Consider the following 19089-nt stretch of genomic DNA (forward strand, 5'->3'; position numbering starts at 1 on the left):
AGGATAGCAAAAGTAATACTGTTCCCAAGTAGCACTATTGATATAATTGGGAAGCAAATTTGCAAATGAAACAATAAAAACAAAAAAGTTTTCAAGTGTGTAAATTGAAAACTTAAATCATTTTTTGTAATCCCTATAGAATGCCAACATATATATATTTGAAAACACATATATCTTCAAAAACGTAAGTATCGACATCTGAAAATACAATCAGATGAGCTTTTCCTGCCTAATAATTTCTAAGGTGCTGGAATTTCAAATGGCACAGACACCAATCTCTTCTGATACCTAGAACCTAACTGAGCAGAAAAAAATGTGCTGTCACTAACAAATGTGCTGTCGCTAACAGATGATGGTCTCTGTCTCCTTCATCTTCCTTAGTGGTCTACCACAATCAATTCATCATCAGCTGCCTCACTTCATTCTGTTTCTGTTCAAAGATTTTTCTAAAAGAGAATATAACATGCTATGGGGGGAAAATGGCTGGGATGTATGTTACACAGTGTTTTTTAGACTATAATAATCTTTTAGCACTTCTGATTTTCTATATTTACATTCAAATGAGCATGCATGTCTCAGTTTAGCAAGCAAAACTGACTTTATAAAGAGGAAACTGACGAGGAATTATCTTATTGAAATAAAAATTCCCTCCACCCTTATTTTGATAACTTATGTTTATATATCCACTCCCATTTAAAGTGAGGCAAGATCTTATTTCCATATTTTGTTATTTTCCCATTTGTATTGGATTCCTTATTTAGAAAATCAACATTTTCCACTGAAAAAAGAAAAATTACTCTCTGATCCAGAAGAGGGGACAAAACTTATTTGTAACATACAGTTAGGTCATTTAAAAGTGAAATCTAAATACAAAAAAGTTGAGAGGGGAAAAACCATTTAAAACAGAACTGCTTAACTTTACACACAGGGGTAACTCAGAGCCACATATGTTAACATAAGGAAAAAGAAGAAACCACACAAAAAACAATTATAAAATGATCTCTTAATTTTTAATTTCTTAAAAAGCATGTTCACAGCACACTCTAAGAATGCCAGACAGCAATGGTTTGCTGTTCTTTGTCAAACAGAGTATGTCAGAAAACAAAACAAAAAAGTTTTAAATAGCTAATGGTTTTTAAAATTAGTTGTCTGAAATTCCGGTCATCTAAATCTTTGTTTCAGAGTAGTAAACATTTCAGAAATGTAATGATTATCCATCGATCCAAAATCACACTTCTCTGAAATGCAGCTAGAAGTTATAAAACAGAAACAAAAATAAATATTTCTTAGAAATAAAGTATTTGGCATTTTAAAATAATGTTAAAGGAGAAGTCTTTAAGTGTAAATAACATTCAGATTTTACTTTCTATTACCAGAGAGAAATTCTGAGTCTTTAGTGGTTCCAATCAGACTTCACTAAGATTGCTGTAGTTCATAATGAATTTCAATCCTAACAAAGCCAAGGTAATTTTCCAGCTGTGCTTGCTTTAAGAAGTGGCAGCCAGTCAGTATTAAAAATTACCAAAAGTGAGCCCAGATAGTTCAAATTAGTTTGTTAATTTGGCATTTGGGTTCTTTTGTACATACTTCTCATCATTTGATTTTACTTTCTAGCTTTAAATCACTTGCTACATTTCTCTTAAAATCAATCAATAACTGTATAGTTTGCAATGTAAACTGACTTCATTAAAACATGTGAAACATGGTTAAATTTTATATTCTGCCATTCAGGTAATTTACATTCTCATAGTAAATGCAGAACAGCTGCCCTATGAATGACAATCGTAACCATTTCACTAAATGTGGAAAAGCTGAAAAGTGAAATTTTACAAAATTGAAAAGTTAAGAAGTTCTTAGAATCTCTTCAGAAATCTATGATGTCTTTTCTTGGATGTCAGTATGGAAAAGTAAAATTTAGTTGCTATTAATAATGTACCAATAAAATGTACTTTGCTTATATCTATTTCTATCAGCCATTCTGAAAACACATTTCCATTTATAACACCTACTAAAAGAATAAATTTTCCTTTAGAATCATGGGTACAAACTGGAAAAAAGAAGTGAGAAAGGCCGATTTAGGTAATGTTGCAATAAATAAAATGTAATAAAAGCCTCCCTTACAAATTAAACACATCTGTCCTTTTCCTTCCATATCTGGAAATGTTATCTAAATTTTAAAAATTCTCATACCATGAATCCTGTAAAATCAGGTCTATTTCAGCTAGGTAACCTGAAGCTGTGAAAGAATTATATTATCCTGTTCATAAGAGGAGAGGTAGTGACATTTTATTCTCTCAATACCGAGCTAAAAATTCCACACATCTGGCATATGGATTACAAGGGGGAAAAAAAGCACAGAAGCACCATTGTATACTCCTCAGGTTTTGGTATTTCAAGTCACCCATAACTTCATTTGTCATTGACAGCTGACAATCACCACTGTGTTAACATTAAAAGAAAGCAATGGCTATGGCTGTTATTCATCAGATAAGACTGGTGGACCATCATCTTTCAAAAATGAAGCAGCTTTCCTTCCATTCTTCTGAACATGATCTTCATTCATTTTCTCCAAAGCTTCTATCTATAAAATTAATAAATTGAACTCATTGGTCAAAACTCATTTCACTAAAACCATACTTTAAATTGAGTCAGTATTTTTACTCTCTTAAAAAGAGGTCATTTCTAATGATGTTGGCCTTAAATGAAAGCATATATACACATACATTCATTCACACACGTGTATGTCTTTTACTTGCCTATGTTACCCAGGCCAGCGTCTTTATGAAGCTAGCAGCTAGAATCAGATATGTCTAACTGTGTACACTACAAAGTTTTCAGGGAAGAGGAAAAAGGAAATTCCAAGGTTGATTCAATAATAACAGCTGCTTACTGAATGGCTGCACTGAGTTAGAGACTGGTCTTAGCATGTTCCCATTACTTTTCTGTCTGCAAGGCCTAGCACTGCTAGGTCAAATTCAAGTCATACTGGGGAGTTCTGGAACAGACCTTGTAATCATTCTCTGCTTGCGGAATAATTAGCTGCTCTTTCTCGTTTTCGTTTTTATTCAATTTTAAGCGATCTTTTCTAGAAGGAGATTTTTTAAATGGTTTTCGAGATCCATACTGTGATGAGTGGGTATTTCTAAGAATGATCACTTCTAATTTTGTTTAGTTAAAGGCAGGGTCCATGCTTTTTGTATCACTCAGAATGTTTACCAGTCAACTTTCTCATTTATAAAGTAGAGGAAAGAGAAGTATACTGCAAATGTGTTATTTTGTCCATCTTAACCCGTGAACTACTTGAAGTATTTTGCTGTATCTTTATGCTATGATTTAAGCCTGGGAAAAACAAAAACAACATCTCAAGAAAAGTAAACTCTCTAACTTTGTTTTTAAGGGGATATCTACTTTATCCAGTTATCTACTGCCATCAAGATGAAAGATGGACAAAACTACTTACCTCAGCTAAGAAATCAGCTTCATTATCGGCTGAGATATTTAAGCCTGAAACAGCATTAAAGAGTTCTCGTTCATTGAGGGCTTCCTTTACACCTCCTTTCTGGAAAAACTAGTAAAGAAATACAAGATCAGCAAGAGGTATTATACCAAGCTTCTAATAGAAACTAAAAAAATGGAATAGCATAAGAAAGACACCTCTGAATTGTTTTCATAATTTTAAAACCCACTTCAATGTTTAACTCTGCTCAAGTTCAACTTGCTTTTTGTCCTCTCGCATATGTCTTTGGTATCTTCTGGATTTGGCCACACTGCACTTCCCAAAGCTATAAATATTAGTGGCAAATAAAGTTGCTTGCCATTGTTTTAAATGTGTAAACTGAAACATTCTGTTAAATCCTAAGAATTAACATTTTCTAGGAGGCTCAATGTTATTTCCAATATGAGTTTATTCTAGTATCTATAAAGGTAATTCTATCAGCTGCTAACAATTTCCTTTTGTAATAGCAAACAAATGGAACTCAACTCTGTGATTACCGAGCTTTACTTTCCCTAATCTCTTTACTTTGCCTCACAGAAACAGTGATCAGACCATAAGATTATCTTGTTTAATGGGTAACAATGTCATTAAACACACAGAATTAACACATGCCAGCTTCTCTTTAAGATCTGGACTTGTGTTAAATGTCTACTTGACTGCTCAAATATCTGGAGCCAAAAAAAAAATCTAAATGGAAATTTAATTCAATAGAGCAAATATGAGGCACGCAAAATCAAATTCTAGCTGACAATGAAGACTCACAAATTGACTTTGTATTTTTATCTAAAAAACAGCCAGTAGTCAAATGTTTCCTTCAATTTCTAAGAATATGGTAAGCTTATTTACCTTAGGAGTGAGAAAAATATTTCAATCTGTTATATTCCACAAAAAAGCACATAATCCTTTATACACCTACCTGTGAGACATTCCTGCAGTCACGGAACAAGAACTCCAGGCCATGAGGATGGGTTGGTTCTACAGACTGACTGACATCGATCAACCAGACCTGTTTAAATATGGAGCACACAGCAACGTTTTTATGTTTGAATTTCATCAAGTTACTTAATCTGAACATAAACAAAATGTACTCCTCACCTTCCCAGCATGCCACAACATGTTATATTCACTTAGGTCAGCATGTACAAGTGAACATTCATTGTATAACTGTTGCATCAACTGTGAAGAGGCAAGGCAGACATTTAGGAAAAAAGGAGCAATTCTTATTTATATATCTACACAACTTTAATCTTGAAGTCTAGCCATATTTTCCAGAAAAACAAAACTAGGTTAAAGAACTTACTTCTTCTTTGTATAGTATAGTATAGTATAGTATAGTATAGTATAGTATAGTATAGTATAGTATAGTATAGGATTGGGCTCTTTTTTTCCTAAGGGAAGGTGAAGGAGCAGTGTGACAATGGGGACTTCCTTGTCCATGTGACAGCAACAAGAATAGGAAGCCAAGGGAAAGGCCTGGATTCCCACATGCAAAAGAGAGCAGCTATGTTAGGGTCACTAACCAAGGGGCCTAGGTAAGCCATAAAAAGGTAAGGTAAAAAGTACTTCCTGGGGCCTCCCCTGGTGGCACAGCAGTTGAGTGCTGGGCTGCGAGGCTGCCTGCAGCCTCTGCAGCACCGGTTCATTCCCTGGCCGCCGGCAAGAGTCCCACAAAAAAAAAAAAAAAAAAAAAGAGAAAAAAAAGTACTTTCTGCCAGATATCCTGGGAAAGAGATATTTTTATAAATTAAGTGGCAGTACATATTCATTATTGGTTTATTATATATTCATGATACTCTAGCTTTATAGCAGAGTGCAGCATTTGTCTCTCAGTTCTAAATAAAGTCAAATAGGGAAGGTACATTACTACCTTCATCTCTTCCCCAGCCACCCCACTGCCAAAAGACATCAGAAAGTATTTTCCTATTGGAGGCAGAGAAAGTTGGATTGTCTCCCTAGCTGTAGTTTTAAAAATTAATTTGGAGAACACGTTCATATTCACATCAGCTGCTACATGCCATGAGTGATCCATGCAGAGGCTATGTAAGAAGCATACGTGTCTCTGCAGTTCAATTAATACAACAGAGAAAAATAAATAATACTGAGGCATAAGAACAATATTGAGAGCATTTTCCTAGGCTAGAGGATCTAAGATCAAGCACTATTGCTGTCAGTAGCATAAATAGCTTCTTCAAGATTCCTGACACGTTTCCCAACCATGAAATCTGCTCACTTCCTACCATCTTGGGTTTTCATCAGCACTATCTTATGAGACCAAATCTGCTTCCTTCTAATTTCCCAAAAGGAAAAGTATTTTCTTAGCTGTTTTAACTCTTACATTCAAGAAAAAAATAAACTAAACTGGCATTCCATCTACTAAATGTAATGTCAAATTTTATTTAAATTTTATGAATATAAGCTTCAGGCTTTTATGTCACTAATGCTAACAGTTGAGTCTTCACTTGCTCTACGTCTTTGATTTTTTCTAAAACCATTCAAGACACCTATATATTGAGATAAAGACAACCCCTCAATATTAACATTCTTTGACAAATATTAGTTTGCATTTGCTGTATGGGCTTAAAATAGTATTATTTTAGGAAATATTTTTAAAATTTAAAAGTCCATGTATGAATGGTTTGAGAAGGCACAACTTACGTGAAGAGTCTGATAGTAGGCGTCTGTCATTTCCTCACTACTGAGCTTCACTTCTTTTAATTTAGGGGCGGGAACTTGATCATGGCCAATGAAAGACATAACTAAAATGTGTTTCTTGAGCAAAACAACTGTTGGACAAGGAATTCCAGCTCTCTGCATTCTATACAGAAAGAGATGATTAAGAATGTAAAGGTCAGAAGAGAGTATTTCATTTATTCAACAATTATAGCTAACAAGGGCTTGCAATGAGGTGGTACTCTGCTCTAACCCGGAAGGGTGGGAATGCAGAGACAGTGAGACACGCCTCTGCTCTCTTGGAGTCCGTGGACTAGTGGAAATGATGGACAAGTGAGGAGATGATTACAGTGCAGTGTGGTACATGCACTGGTAGAGGTGGGGTAGGAGCTATGGCAAAACACAGCATCGAGGAAGACTTGTTAGAAGAAAGGGTGAACAGGAACTAGCTAGATGAAGAATGTGTGGGGGAAGTGCTGATCAGAGGCTGGAAGCGGCTTGTGGAAATGCATGGTGGCTTTAAAGAACACTGTTAATTTGGAGAGTGTATATAAATCAATGATGGAACTTGAGTAGGTGGAAGAGAAATGTGGTTGAGGTTACAGAGAAGGGCAGAATCATATCACAAAAGGATTTTGCAATTTACACTAAAGACTATGGTAACGGTTGAAGAATTTTTAAAAAGGGAGGGATGAGATCTCATTAGTACAGAAAAGAAGTTATAGGGCGCCAAGATATCTCAGCAAATTATCATATAATACTTAGCAGTCCCATTAACTAGAATAATTTTGCAACTAATAAACATGGATAATTACTTTTTAAAACAAACATCTTTAGAAAAAAACTAAAATTTTCAAAGGATAAAGACAACAAAGGGTTTTTTAATGAGCAAGATTACTCAATTACTTGGTTGATAAAACAAATTCTTTGATAAAAAATAAACTGCTTAGAGAATTGAGAAACAAGTCTAATAAATGCAAAACACAATTGGGCTGGTAAGACCCTGTCCACACCAAGTTAACAATCAGATGAATAAACATTTTCTGAAACAAAAGAGAAATTACTTGAGTCTAATTGAAAATTGGAAAAAAGATATTATGTATATTATATACACATATTATATATTATATATATACATATATGTAGATATTGTATATATGTAGCTGTATTATAAAATGTCTTCAAAAATTATTTAATATCCCTCAAATTTTACTGACAAAAGAAAAAAGAAAATGGCCTTTTCATCCTAAAAGTATGAATTCAGGCTAGGTGAAATGCATGAAATGTTTTATGATAGAAAGCCTCATAAAACACTAGAATTATAAGGCCTTTTATAATTTATAAATAAATATAAAAGAAAGATTTTTTTTTTTGCCTGGCCTTCTACAAAAAGGGAATCACCCAACATGACTTCTAGCACAATGATTTCTTTTACCTTGTGAGATTGTGCATTTCTTTTTCTGCCCACATGCGGATGATCTTACGTGGATTTAGTTTACTGAAGCGATCTTTAAACCTGAAATCATCTTTAATATATTTGTCACGATTCTTAAACTCATTAAGGGTTGTTTTAAATACCTTGATGGCACATTCTGGAGGTATTACTTTACTATCTTCCTTTTCATCCTCCATGCTAAGTGGAAGAAAGAAAATTAAGTTAATGTAAGAGGCCAGGTCACAAAACAATTTCAAAATAAAGATCCTATGACATGAAAGTAGTTCTATACCTTTTCTGAGAATATTAAGACTTGTTTTTTTAAAAAAATTCTTTAATTTTTGGACTAAATAAAATTTTAGGTTTTTTCTTTTTTTTAAATAAAACATAGTTTCAAATAAATTATCAACCAGTTTTCAACAATCCATAAGGCAATCTTTGCTGAATGACTATGCAATCAAGCATGAAGAACAATGAAGACATATGCACTGTAAAATAGGATAGAATCTACCTGGGATGGTTCACAACAAAATTCAACAAAAGCAAAAAAAATAGAACAGTTGTTTAAAAAAGTCTCTCAATCCTAGCAGATAGTCCAACTGATCCTATGTAATTCCCTTGTCTTCATAACTGCTTTCTCCCCCCACCCCAGAAATTTCATTTAGCTTCCTAGCTTTAAATATCATCTACATATAGATTAACTCCCATATTTCTATCATCAGTTCCAACTTTCTCCATTATCTTCAGGACCATTTATCTGATCCCTACTTGATATCACTTGAATGTCTAGCAGGTATCTCAAATTTGACATATCCAAAACAAAATTTTTAACAACTGCTCCCTAATTCCCCTTCCCCCAGCTCTTGTCTCAAGATGATACCACTCAGCTGCTCTAGCTGAGAATCTATCCTCTCACATCCCATATCCAATCCAACAGCACACACTGTTCACTCTTACCTTCAAAACAAATAGCAACGGTCTCCTAGTCTTCATTTTTACTGCCACATTCTTACTCAAAACCACTGTCATCTCTCCTTTAAACTACCACAATAACTTTTAACTGAGCTTATTGCTTCTTCTCTTTCCCTTTTATCATTCATTTTCCACATAACAGTCTGAATAATTTTTTGAAAATCAAATCAGTTTTGGTTCCAACTGCACTTAAATAAGGAGTGACTCCTTACCCTGGATTAAAAGTTTCTCACCAAATCTAGCCACTGCTAACTTCTCCAATCTCCTTGCTCTCTATATGCTTCAGGCAGGCTGGCTTTCTTATGGTCTCTCAAAGACACCAAGTTTGTGCCTGCTAATGCCTATAATACAGGCCATTTGCACTTGCTGTTCTCTGGGCTCAAATGTTCTTCCACCTGATCTTTGATACTATATCCTTAGATGAGTCATTCCAATCTTAGTTTAAACAGCACATCATCAAAGAAAACTTCCCTGTGCTACTAATAAAAAGTAGTCAACCAATCACTATATCACCATATTTTAACTATTTGGATAGCCTATATCTGATATTTTTAATTATTGTCATCTTGGAAGGAAGATGAGGTGGAAAGTGCATTCTATGAGCAGGGACTTTCCTTCCTCCATTCATTGCTGTATAACCAGCACCTAAAAGAATACCCAGTACATGGTAGCTGCATAAATACTTGATGAATATATGAATTCACTTCAGGGAGACAAATTAGAGATTCTATACAAGGAAGAAATTCACAATTATATAAAAATATACAGAATTCTTGGATTTTGAGAACTTCCTGTCACTGTAATAGTTTGACCATAAAGTAGATGAAGTCCTATCAAAAATGTTGGATAGATTTCTTATTTGGATGGTCTCCAGGATAGTTTGTAAGATTCATCTCCGTTAGGGGCCTCCCAGGTGGCGCAGCGGTTGAGCGCCGGGTTGCGAAGCTGCCCGCAGCCTCTGCAGTGCCGGTTCGATCCCTGGCCGTTGGGCGAGGGTCCCACATGGTGCGCAGACCTCTCCTGCTGCGCCCGCTGCTCCCCTCAGCAGTGTACTTCGTCAGTCTGCATGTTCTCGTCTCCGCTCTGGCTCTGGTGAATTCTCTCACCCTCCCACGCTTCTGACTGTACCCAGTGCTTGTGTAAATAAATAAATGAGTCTTTAAAAAAAAAAAAATTCATCTCCTTTAAAAAGTCCTTATATCTTTGAAAGACATCCCCTGCTCATGGATTGGAAGAATAAACATTATTAAAATGGCCATCCTACCAAAAGCAATATACAGATTCAATGCTATTCCAATCAAAATTTCAATGTCATTCTTCAAAGAAATAGAACAATTATTGATGAAATTCATATGGAATCACAAAAAACCCCGATAGCCAAAGCTCTCCTGAAAAAAAAAGAGAAGGGAATGGAGGCATCACACTCCCAGACTTCAAACTATACTACAAAGCCATAATCATCAAAATTGCATGGTATTGGAACAAGAACAGACACACAGACCAATGGACTCGAATAGAAAATCCAGAAATAAACCCACAGATTTATGGTCAACTAATCTTTGACAAAGGAGCAAAGACTATGCATTGGAGCAAAGAAAGTTTGTTCAATAAATGGTGCTGGGAAAACTGGGTCGCTACATGCAAAAGAATGAAGCTTGACCACTACCTCACACCATACACAAAAATCAACTCAAAATGGATTAAAGAACTAGTCATAAGACCAGAAACCATAAAATACATAGAAGGAAATATAGGTGAAATATAGGTGATATGCACATCAAAGACATCTTTACAGACACATCACCCAAAGCAGTAATAGTGAAGGCAAAGATAAACAGCTGGGACTACATCAAATTAAAGAGCTTCTGCACAGCAAAAGAGACAATAACAAAAACAAAGAGAAACCCCACCAACTGGGAGAACATTTTTGCACACAACACTAATGATAAAGGACTGATCACAAAAATCTGCAAAGAGCTGACGAGACTCAACAAAAACAAAGAAAATAATCCAGTCAAAAAATGAGCAGAAGAGCTAAAAAGAAACTTCTCTGAAGAGGAAATGCAAACGGCCAACAGGCATATGAAAAAATGTTCAACATCACTTGTAATCAGGGAAATGCAAATCAAAACTACCATGAGATACCATCTTACACCATTGAGAATGGCACATATTAAAAAAACTAGCAACAACAAACATTGGCGAGGGTGTGGAGAAAAAGGAACTCTCCTGCACTGTTGGTGGGAGTGCAAACTGGTCCAACCACTATGGAGAGCTGTGTGGAGATTTCTGGACCTACTAAACATAGAGCTTCCATATGATCCAGCAATTCCACTCCTAGATATTTACCCAAAGGACACAGAAACAGCAATTCCAAAGAGCACCTGCACCCCTATGTTTATAGCAGCACTATTTACAATAGCTAAGCTTTGGAAACAACCCAAATGCCCAAAAATAGATGACTGGATCAAGAAGATGTGGTACTTATACACCATGGAATATTACTCAGCGTTCAAAAAAGATAAACACATGCCATTTCCAGCAACATGGATGGCGCTGGAAGGGATCATGCTCAGCGAAATAAGCCAGAAAGAAAAAGAAAAATACTGGATAGTCTCACTCATAGCAGGAATCTAGAAAACTTAAATAAGAGACCAGGAAAATGAATAACTATAAGAAAGTGAAAATCAAAATCAACAAAAAACTATGAACCAGAGACACTCTATGGGGGGTGGGGGGCGGGGAGGGGAGGGATTGGGGTCAAAATAAGGGGGTTGCAATTGTATGGGGAATATAAAAATAAAATTTATTTAAACAAAAAAAAGTCCTTATTTTTTAGTAAATTACATATATTCCTCTGCCTGGCTTTTAATGTCCTCCTTACCAATTTGCAGTTTGCTTATACAGCTGTCTTTCCTATCACCTCTAAACAGACCTTCTAATCTCCCCACTGTCAAATCTCCTCACCACTCCATTTCAATTCTCCCATTCTCACCCTTTTACTATTTTTTTAAGGATTAAACATTATAAACTAAAAGTTCTCTTTGATTAGCACCACAGGTAGTTTCATTCCCCACTCCACCTCTCCACAGGCAATCACTATCATGAATAGTATCTCTCATCTTTTAAAACGGACACATACATAAGTATCCACATATATAAACATCTATTAAAAAATTAATTTCATGACTTTAAAATTTAAATGGATGCTATACATTATTTATTCTATAACTTAGCTTTTGTACTCAATAAATAGCTTAGTATTTTTACTTATTTTTAAAATTCAGATTTAGGGATTGCAATGATTTTGTTCTGTTCTCTATCCCATACAATCCTATCTCATACAAGGTCGCACTAACTATACACTCTATTATATAATTATCTTTATTGAACATAATGGTTTTCATTGTAATGTTATTCTCCTGGCTATCACATAAGCTCTTTGAAAATAACAAACATGCCTTATACTTTCTTCCCTGAAAAATCTAGTACAAATTACTATTCAAATAATTGTTTATTACTCAGCTAATGTTAGAGCGCTAAAAACCAGAACAATCTTGTGGTAGGCAGACTCCTAAGAAAGTCCCCAAAATCCCAGCCTCCTGTTAAACTAATCTAGTATAATCTCCTCCCTTGAGTGTGTAATTAGCAATTTACTTGATTAGCCTACATGATATGGCAAAGGTGATGGCGTAACCACTCCCATGATTACACATTCTATTATGTAACACTCAGTCTTAGCAGATGTGAGAGATATTCTCCTGTGAGCTTTGAATAAGTGAACTGTGACATGAAGGGAATGTAAAAGGGCTATGTGACCAGGACCTGCTAGGGCCTCTAGAAGCTGAGTGCAAGCCAGGGTTGACAAACAACAACAAAGTGGAGACATCAATCCTATGGGTGCAAGGAACTGAACTGTGCCAGGGAAGAGGACTGGGAGCTCCAGAAAGGAACATAGTCCAGTCAATAGCCAGATTGCAGTCCTATGAGCTCCTGAGCAGAAAGTCCAGTTTAACCATGTTTGTATGTCTTTTTTTTTTTTTTAAGATTTATTTATTTATACAAGCACTGGGTACAGTCAGAAGCGCAGGAGGGTGAGAGAATTCACCAGAGCCAGAGTGGGGAACAGAACAGGCAGAAGGACTGAAGTACACTGCTGAGGGGAGCAGTGGGCGGCAGGAAAGGTCTGTGCGCCATGTGGGACTCTCGCTGGCGGCCAGGGATCGAACTGGTGCTGCAGAGGCTGAGGGCAGCTTTGCAGCCCAGCACTCAACCGCTGTGCCACCAGGGAGGCCCATGTGTCTGTACTTCTTACCAACAGAAACTATAGGATTATAAATGGATATTGTTTAATTTGTGGTAACCTGTTACATAGTAGAGAAAACTAACATAAACCTATCAGCTCTCTAGCTTTGCTAACTCATAAATGCCAAAGTATAGATTAGATACTAAGTCCAACAGAAGAAAAAAGAGATCATTCATATATCAATATATCATTAGCTATAACAGAAAATGGACAAAGGATAAACAAGGCAATGGACAAGAAAAAGAAATACAAGTGGCTGATATACTTGGGGGAAAAAAAAAAGCTACAACCTTAATCATAATTAAATAAATACAGCAAAATATCAAACGGTTACTTTTCATCTTTTATACTGATAATTACTATCAAATTTGGCAATACTTAGCTCTGATGAGGATGAGGGGAACAGTGTCATACTGCTGGTGGGAGCTAAATTAGGTAACCTTCTGAGAAGGCAATCTGCCAAAATCTACTAACATTTGGAATATACTCAACATACAGATTTGACTAGCCAGAGGGAAAATGGCATTTGCCTTACCATTAAAGGAAAAACACAAGTTCAAGATTTTTTGGCTTTTGGCACAACACACAAGAAAAAAATATTTTAAATTTTCAGTAAAAAAATTTTAAAAAACTGCTTGCTATATAGCTAGCTCAGAGGCGAAACAGGGAGTAAAATCTGGTATTTTCCATCATTGAGGCCAAACACTATTTAACAAAATGGGGAGAAGTACATATAGTCTTTGCCCCAACAATTTCAATGTTAGAAATTTAGCTTACACATATATTTGCAAAGCACACCAAGGTATAAATACAAAGATACTCCTTTATAATCATACAATGGAATTGTACTACTATAAAAATGCAGTGACACAAACCAGTAATACAAAGATCCTAACTAAAAAACTAAGTTCCTGAATGTGGAGTACAATTTCTTCTCTATAAACAAAGTAAGGAACATGTACATAAAAATTTCTGGAACACTAAACTAAAAACTTAATAGTGGCTACCACTAGAGAAAAGATTTGTGGGGCAAGAACTGGTAAAATAAAGGCTGCTTTTCATTTTAATCCATTCTGTAAAGTTTTAATTTTTATTATGATTATTTAAAAATAATCTGTATTTAATTTTAATTTAATTATTTAATTAATTATTTAATTAATTATTTAATTAATTATTTAATTTAATTATTTAATTTTTATTATCATTATTTAAAAATAATCTGTATTATTACATTTCCCTGGTCTCAGGGAACCCTCAATTGAAACTTGGAAAGAGGGCAGGAATGCTTACTAACAGATATAATAGCAGATATAATCAAATATGATCTTATTTATCCCCACAAATGTCCCATGAGGTGAGGGGTCAGTTTTCAAACTGGTTTACAGCTTGATGATACAGATACAGATAAAACAGCCTGAAAAATGCTGAGCTTTTTAATCTTAGCATTTGTTTTTATCCTTTTAATTTTGGAACTTGACAGTATAATTCAATATATGTTTATAAATGTATGTCTTATCTAGAAAGAAGGACTAGTTAAATAAAGCCAAGAAAACCAAAGGCAAAGTTCAAATTCTCAGTGGTTCCTTATGGATTCTAATAAGATTTTTTATTATTGTTATTATTATTATTGGGTTTTTTAGTAAAGGGTTAGGAGGATCCTTTATTTTTCCTTTGAAATATAGAAGCAATTTATTCAATTTTGAAAAGTGATGTTTTTAAGTTTAAAAAAAAACTTAATTTTGTGTAGTGGGAAGGAGTTAAAATTTTGTTGACAAAAAATAGTATATTTTATTCATTTACCTCCCGCCATATGCATGAAAGACAACAGATTCCTTTCCTGTACTAATACAGCCAGTGATTGTCTCCAACATTCCAGAGTTGATCATTTTATACATAAGTAAACGTGTCTTAGGATCAACTGCTTTTTCCTGCAAAAGATAAGGTGCTATAAGTATAAATATGACCTTTAATCATGAAACATTTTCTGAGCTATTCTAACATTTAAAATAAATACATACTTTAAAAAAATTATTAAATTTACCTAGATGTATATATTACAGGCTCTTCAAAATATCATGTCAAGATACAATTCATCCTATCACTATAACTTTTTGAAAGTGAATAGCTGAAAGAACCATAAAGATAGCTACTAGCTTAGTCAAAACCTTACTTTATCTCCAAAATTTAAATACCTTAGAGTTACTTATCATTTGTTAAGAATTAGTTTATTCTCCAGATATTGGCCATGATTCATTAATATAAAGCACGAGACTACTAAATTGTCTTTTAATTAATGTCAATAATTTAATAGTAAATTTTTTTTAAATCTTGCAACATTGATATTCAATATAAACTATACAGTCTGAATTAATAAGGACCACTAAAATGTTACCTTTGACAGTAAGTGATCAATAACCATTATATTAAATCTGAAAAGTCAACTAGAAAGCTACTTGGGTTTTAGTTACATCTTTGATTTGAAAGGTCAATCGCATAGAAACAAACCAAATATGAAGTTTGTTTTGTCATTTTCTCCCAGCATGAAGTTTTCTAATATGAATCCATTAAAGAAAAAAAATTTAAAAATACTTACTGCAGTAGAATGTTCCTTTTTTTCATGGAGGCGGGCACTTCGACGTTCTTCTGAGTAGGCGTGTTGTTTTAAAGCATTGAAAACATGGTTTGATAGTTTTAAATCCATCCCAATTCCATCTCCTACTTGAAACCCAGGTGCAAACTGCCAAAAAGAAGAGGAATTAGAATTTAAATACTTTAAAATGGGACAGTAAAAACAAACCAAAATAAGTCTTTACTTGGAACAGTTTTCCTACCCAATAGATGATTGTGCTATGAAAGCAGAGGTAAAATATAGGTATAACAGAGAAAATAAATTTACTCACTGATAAACCCAAAAGAAAGGGGAAAACAATACTATTTAAGAGAAGCATTCTTATGAACAGAAAACAGCCAATCACATATAAAAATTTAAGGTCTTTGAGCATGGTTTGTACCTTGCTTTTACATCAAAGGGCACATTAATATTTGAAGGTAACCCCAAATCTAACCAAAAGGAATACACTTTCCTAATCATTTCTGAGCAGGTTAGCATAGCAAGGTATGTCCACACCATTACAATTGTGTTCTAGAGCTGCGTGTTCAATACATATGTGGACAATTAAATAAAACAGAAAAATCTGATTCCTCAGTCATACCACCCAAATTTCAAGTGCTCAGTTGTCAAATATGGCTACTATATGATACAGATACAGAACGTCTGTATTATCATAGAAAGTCCTACTGATCTAGAATATTTCTAGAATTTAATGTTTACTTAGCAAGTGTTCACGCTCTGAAGACTAAATGTTTTATATTAACCACAGTATTTATGAAAGAGGAAGAAAGCTATTTTTAAAAAATTACATTCTGTTTCTGTTTTTGCAGGGGTAGATCAGATACAAGACAAAAAAATTCAGTAAGTATGACAGGGTATATAATAGAGAGTATTTCCCTTTCCCATAGCTATCCCTCAGTCACCATGCCTGTTTGTTGGCAGGAGTACCACTTTATGGAAAATAATATGCTGAAAAATAAATGCTACTTTCCTAAGAATGATTTCTTAATTTTAAAATCAGTGTAAAGCAAATGTTATAGAATTTTACTCAGAGGTACATTAATCCATTAGCGACTGAGTTTCCACGGCATTGCTATATTGGCATCTAAAACATGTTTAGAAAGGACAAGAAATATTTTTAGAAATTTAAGATACTGTATTAGGAAACCTATATTTTTAACTTATTCTAATAAATCTGATTCAGATATAATACTTTCTGGAACTCACATTTTCCATTCTGGCTGTATTCTTTCTCCCACATACTACTTCATCATGTTTGGTGGTGATGTCTTTTCCTTTTCCAATAAAACCCTTTTTTGGAGTAGGAACTGGTTTTGCTAAAAGTGATTAAGACAAGTATGTAAAAATAGCAAGGACTAAACTGCTATATTCAACACTGCTAACAAAGATACCTGTATCTAACAGGAAGTTACCAAATGAGATAACATATAAATATACAAGAAATTACTAGAAAACTAACTCTTTCCATAACCCCATCCTTCCTCTTCCCCACCCCCCGAAAATAAAAACACTGATACCTGGTATATAGGGGTCATCACAGGTATCCTGCCAGTCAACCTCATCTTCAGAGCTATCACTGTCTTCATAAGGATGTACTTTTCGGTAATTTTCAAAGGAAATGGAAACTTAAAAGGCAAAAATAGTTGAAGATTTATTTAAAACACATCATAAGCATTTTCTACCACCCAATGGAGTTGTCACAATAAGGTCATGGTACCTTTGCTATCTCCATTGAATTTTTTTTCTTCACGCCTAAGCTGTGCATCATATTCTCTGTCAAATTCCATCTGTAGCATCTGAGCCAGCATTAGGTCACTGGAAGTGTCAATGTTTTCTCCAGTAATAAATGGTCCTTCAGCAACACTATTCAAAATAAGGCAATATAAACTAATACAATGTGCTTGTATAAACAGATGTTATGGATTAAGAGCTGGATGTACCTTTTCAGTGTTAAAATTGTACTGAAGAAACAATGAGAGAGAACTTTACCAAACCATCCACCCTTTCTTGGTCAGCTGCCCTCTGACCAGTGGTAGCCACTGTGAGAGCACCAACTATAATTAAGAGAATTAAAAGAAAAAGCTAACGGGCCTACACTAAAATCTAAACTGGAACCAGAATTCATTTGTTCTGTGTTCTGACCAAAGGAGAGATAACATATATTGAAAAAGGAAAATTTGATCAAAACTGTGCCCTATTTCATTATTTGTTAATTTGAAAATAGCAAAAACTAGTCATAGAATTAGGACTAAAACTCATTATCAGAGGTCTCCCAGCACAGAGTTATTTCTACTGCATTGCTTATCTAACTCTGTTTCTTAATCACCTGTCATGATAAACACTAATGAAATCCTTGAATTTTGTTAATAATAAGCTGCTAGATAAAACAGTTACTTACGCAACTTCAGGGAAAGCAGCAGCTTCTTCTTCTAACTGTAATTCTTTAGCCAACTGTTCACTCATTACATCAGCCAGAGAACAGGATATTGTATTTTGAGGGGTAGCCCATGGACACTATAAAAAAAGAGGGGGGGTTACCACTGAATTCATAATGATGAAATTATTATGTCATCATTGTATTCAAAATTGCCATAAAAATAGACACAGATCAATGAAAAAAGGAAGGGGTCAAAGGGGTATAAGGGATCACGGCAGGGGAAAAAAGGATAAAGATACAGCTTTATTGTCCACCATATATTTTTTGGGGAAAAAAGGTTTAAAAAAACAATAAGTAAAATAAAAAGAATTAAAATAATTAAACCAACCCAAAATGAATGATCACTCATTTGCAGAAATTTTCTTTTTTTATATTATTTTTACATCATTGTTCATTATTAAACATGCAGACATTTTCTTTTTTTTAGAATAGTTTTTTTTTTCCCAAATATTTATTTATTTATGCAAGCACTGGGTACAGTCAGAGGCGCGGGAGGGGAGGGTGAGAGAATTCACCAGAGCAGAGAGTAGAACAGGCAGAATGACGAAATACACTGCTGAGGGGAGCAGCGGGCGGCAGGAGAGGTCTGAGCGCCATGTGGGACCCTCGCCAGGTGATAGAACTGGCGCTGCAGAGGCTGCGGGCAGCTTCGCAACCCAGCGCTCAACCGCTGAGCCACCAGGGAGGCCCGCAGACATTTTCTTAAAAGTCAAAAATGGCCCAGCTCAAATCTAATCAAAGATAAATGTAGACTAAAACAGCCAAATATACTCTCTAATTAGGTGTGTCTTTTTAGTTGAGGGGAGGCACCAGGCTATTACAGCATCATTCCATTAGCCAATGAGGTTATGTAAAACCCCTTATTCTGAGTCCATGCTCCCAAGCAACCTTCTGCTTATAATTTGGCTTCCAGGTAGATTCTTATAGGAACAGACTGTATCAACTAGCACAATTTAAAGCCCAATTAGGAGTTATAGCTCATTCTAATTTCAGCAGCAAGTCTTCTAACTATAAAAAGTGTGTCTGCCCCTCTCAAGTCATCTTAGAATATGCCAAAACAAAAACAGTAACAAACAACAAAAACTGTATTTAGATTGTTGAAACAATACATTTATAGCAAAGTAATATTCTGTGAGTTGGC

The 19089-nt window shown here is 34.8% G+C and overlaps 1 protein-coding gene across 3 annotated transcripts in view; it reads right to left on the reverse strand.

The window, feature by feature from the left end:
• Nucleotides 1–666: 666 nt before the first annotated feature.
• RIOK3 (RIO kinase 3) overlaps nt 667–19089 on the reverse strand; it is a 49032-nt gene continuing 30609 nt past the window's right edge. For 2 of the 3 annotated variants that reach the window (XM_037508739.2, XM_054694138.1), the window contains exons 2-13: nt 17910–18025; nt 17229–17374; nt 17029–17136; nt 16718–16827; nt 15473–15616; nt 14680–14807; nt 7602–7799; nt 6152–6311; nt 4592–4672; nt 4413–4502; nt 3461–3568; nt 668–2581 (exon numbers count right to left, since the gene is read on the reverse strand). In XM_037508739.2, the coding sequence (XP_037364636.1) occupies nt 2477–2581; nt 3461–3568; nt 4413–4502; nt 4592–4672; nt 6152–6311; nt 7602–7799; nt 14680–14807; nt 15473–15616; nt 16718–16827; nt 17029–17136; nt 17229–17374; nt 17910–18025 (1494 nt within the window). In that variant the 3' untranslated portion in view covers nt 668–2476. Of the gene's footprint in view, nt 2582–3460; nt 3569–4412; nt 4503–4591; nt 4673–6151; nt 6312–7601; nt 7800–14679; nt 14808–15472; nt 15617–16717; nt 16828–17028; nt 17137–17228; nt 17375–17909; nt 18026–19089 lie in introns of all 3 variants that reach the window. The other variant, XM_054694137.1, reaches the window with a different exon arrangement.

This window comes from Talpa occidentalis, unplaced genomic scaffold (assembly GCF_014898055.3).
Source record: "Talpa occidentalis isolate TD23 unplaced genomic scaffold, MPIMG_talOcc4v2.1 talOcc4.13, whole genome shotgun sequence".
In the NCBI taxonomy this organism is placed as follows: Eukaryota; Metazoa; Chordata; class Mammalia; order Eulipotyphla; family Talpidae; genus Talpa; species Talpa occidentalis.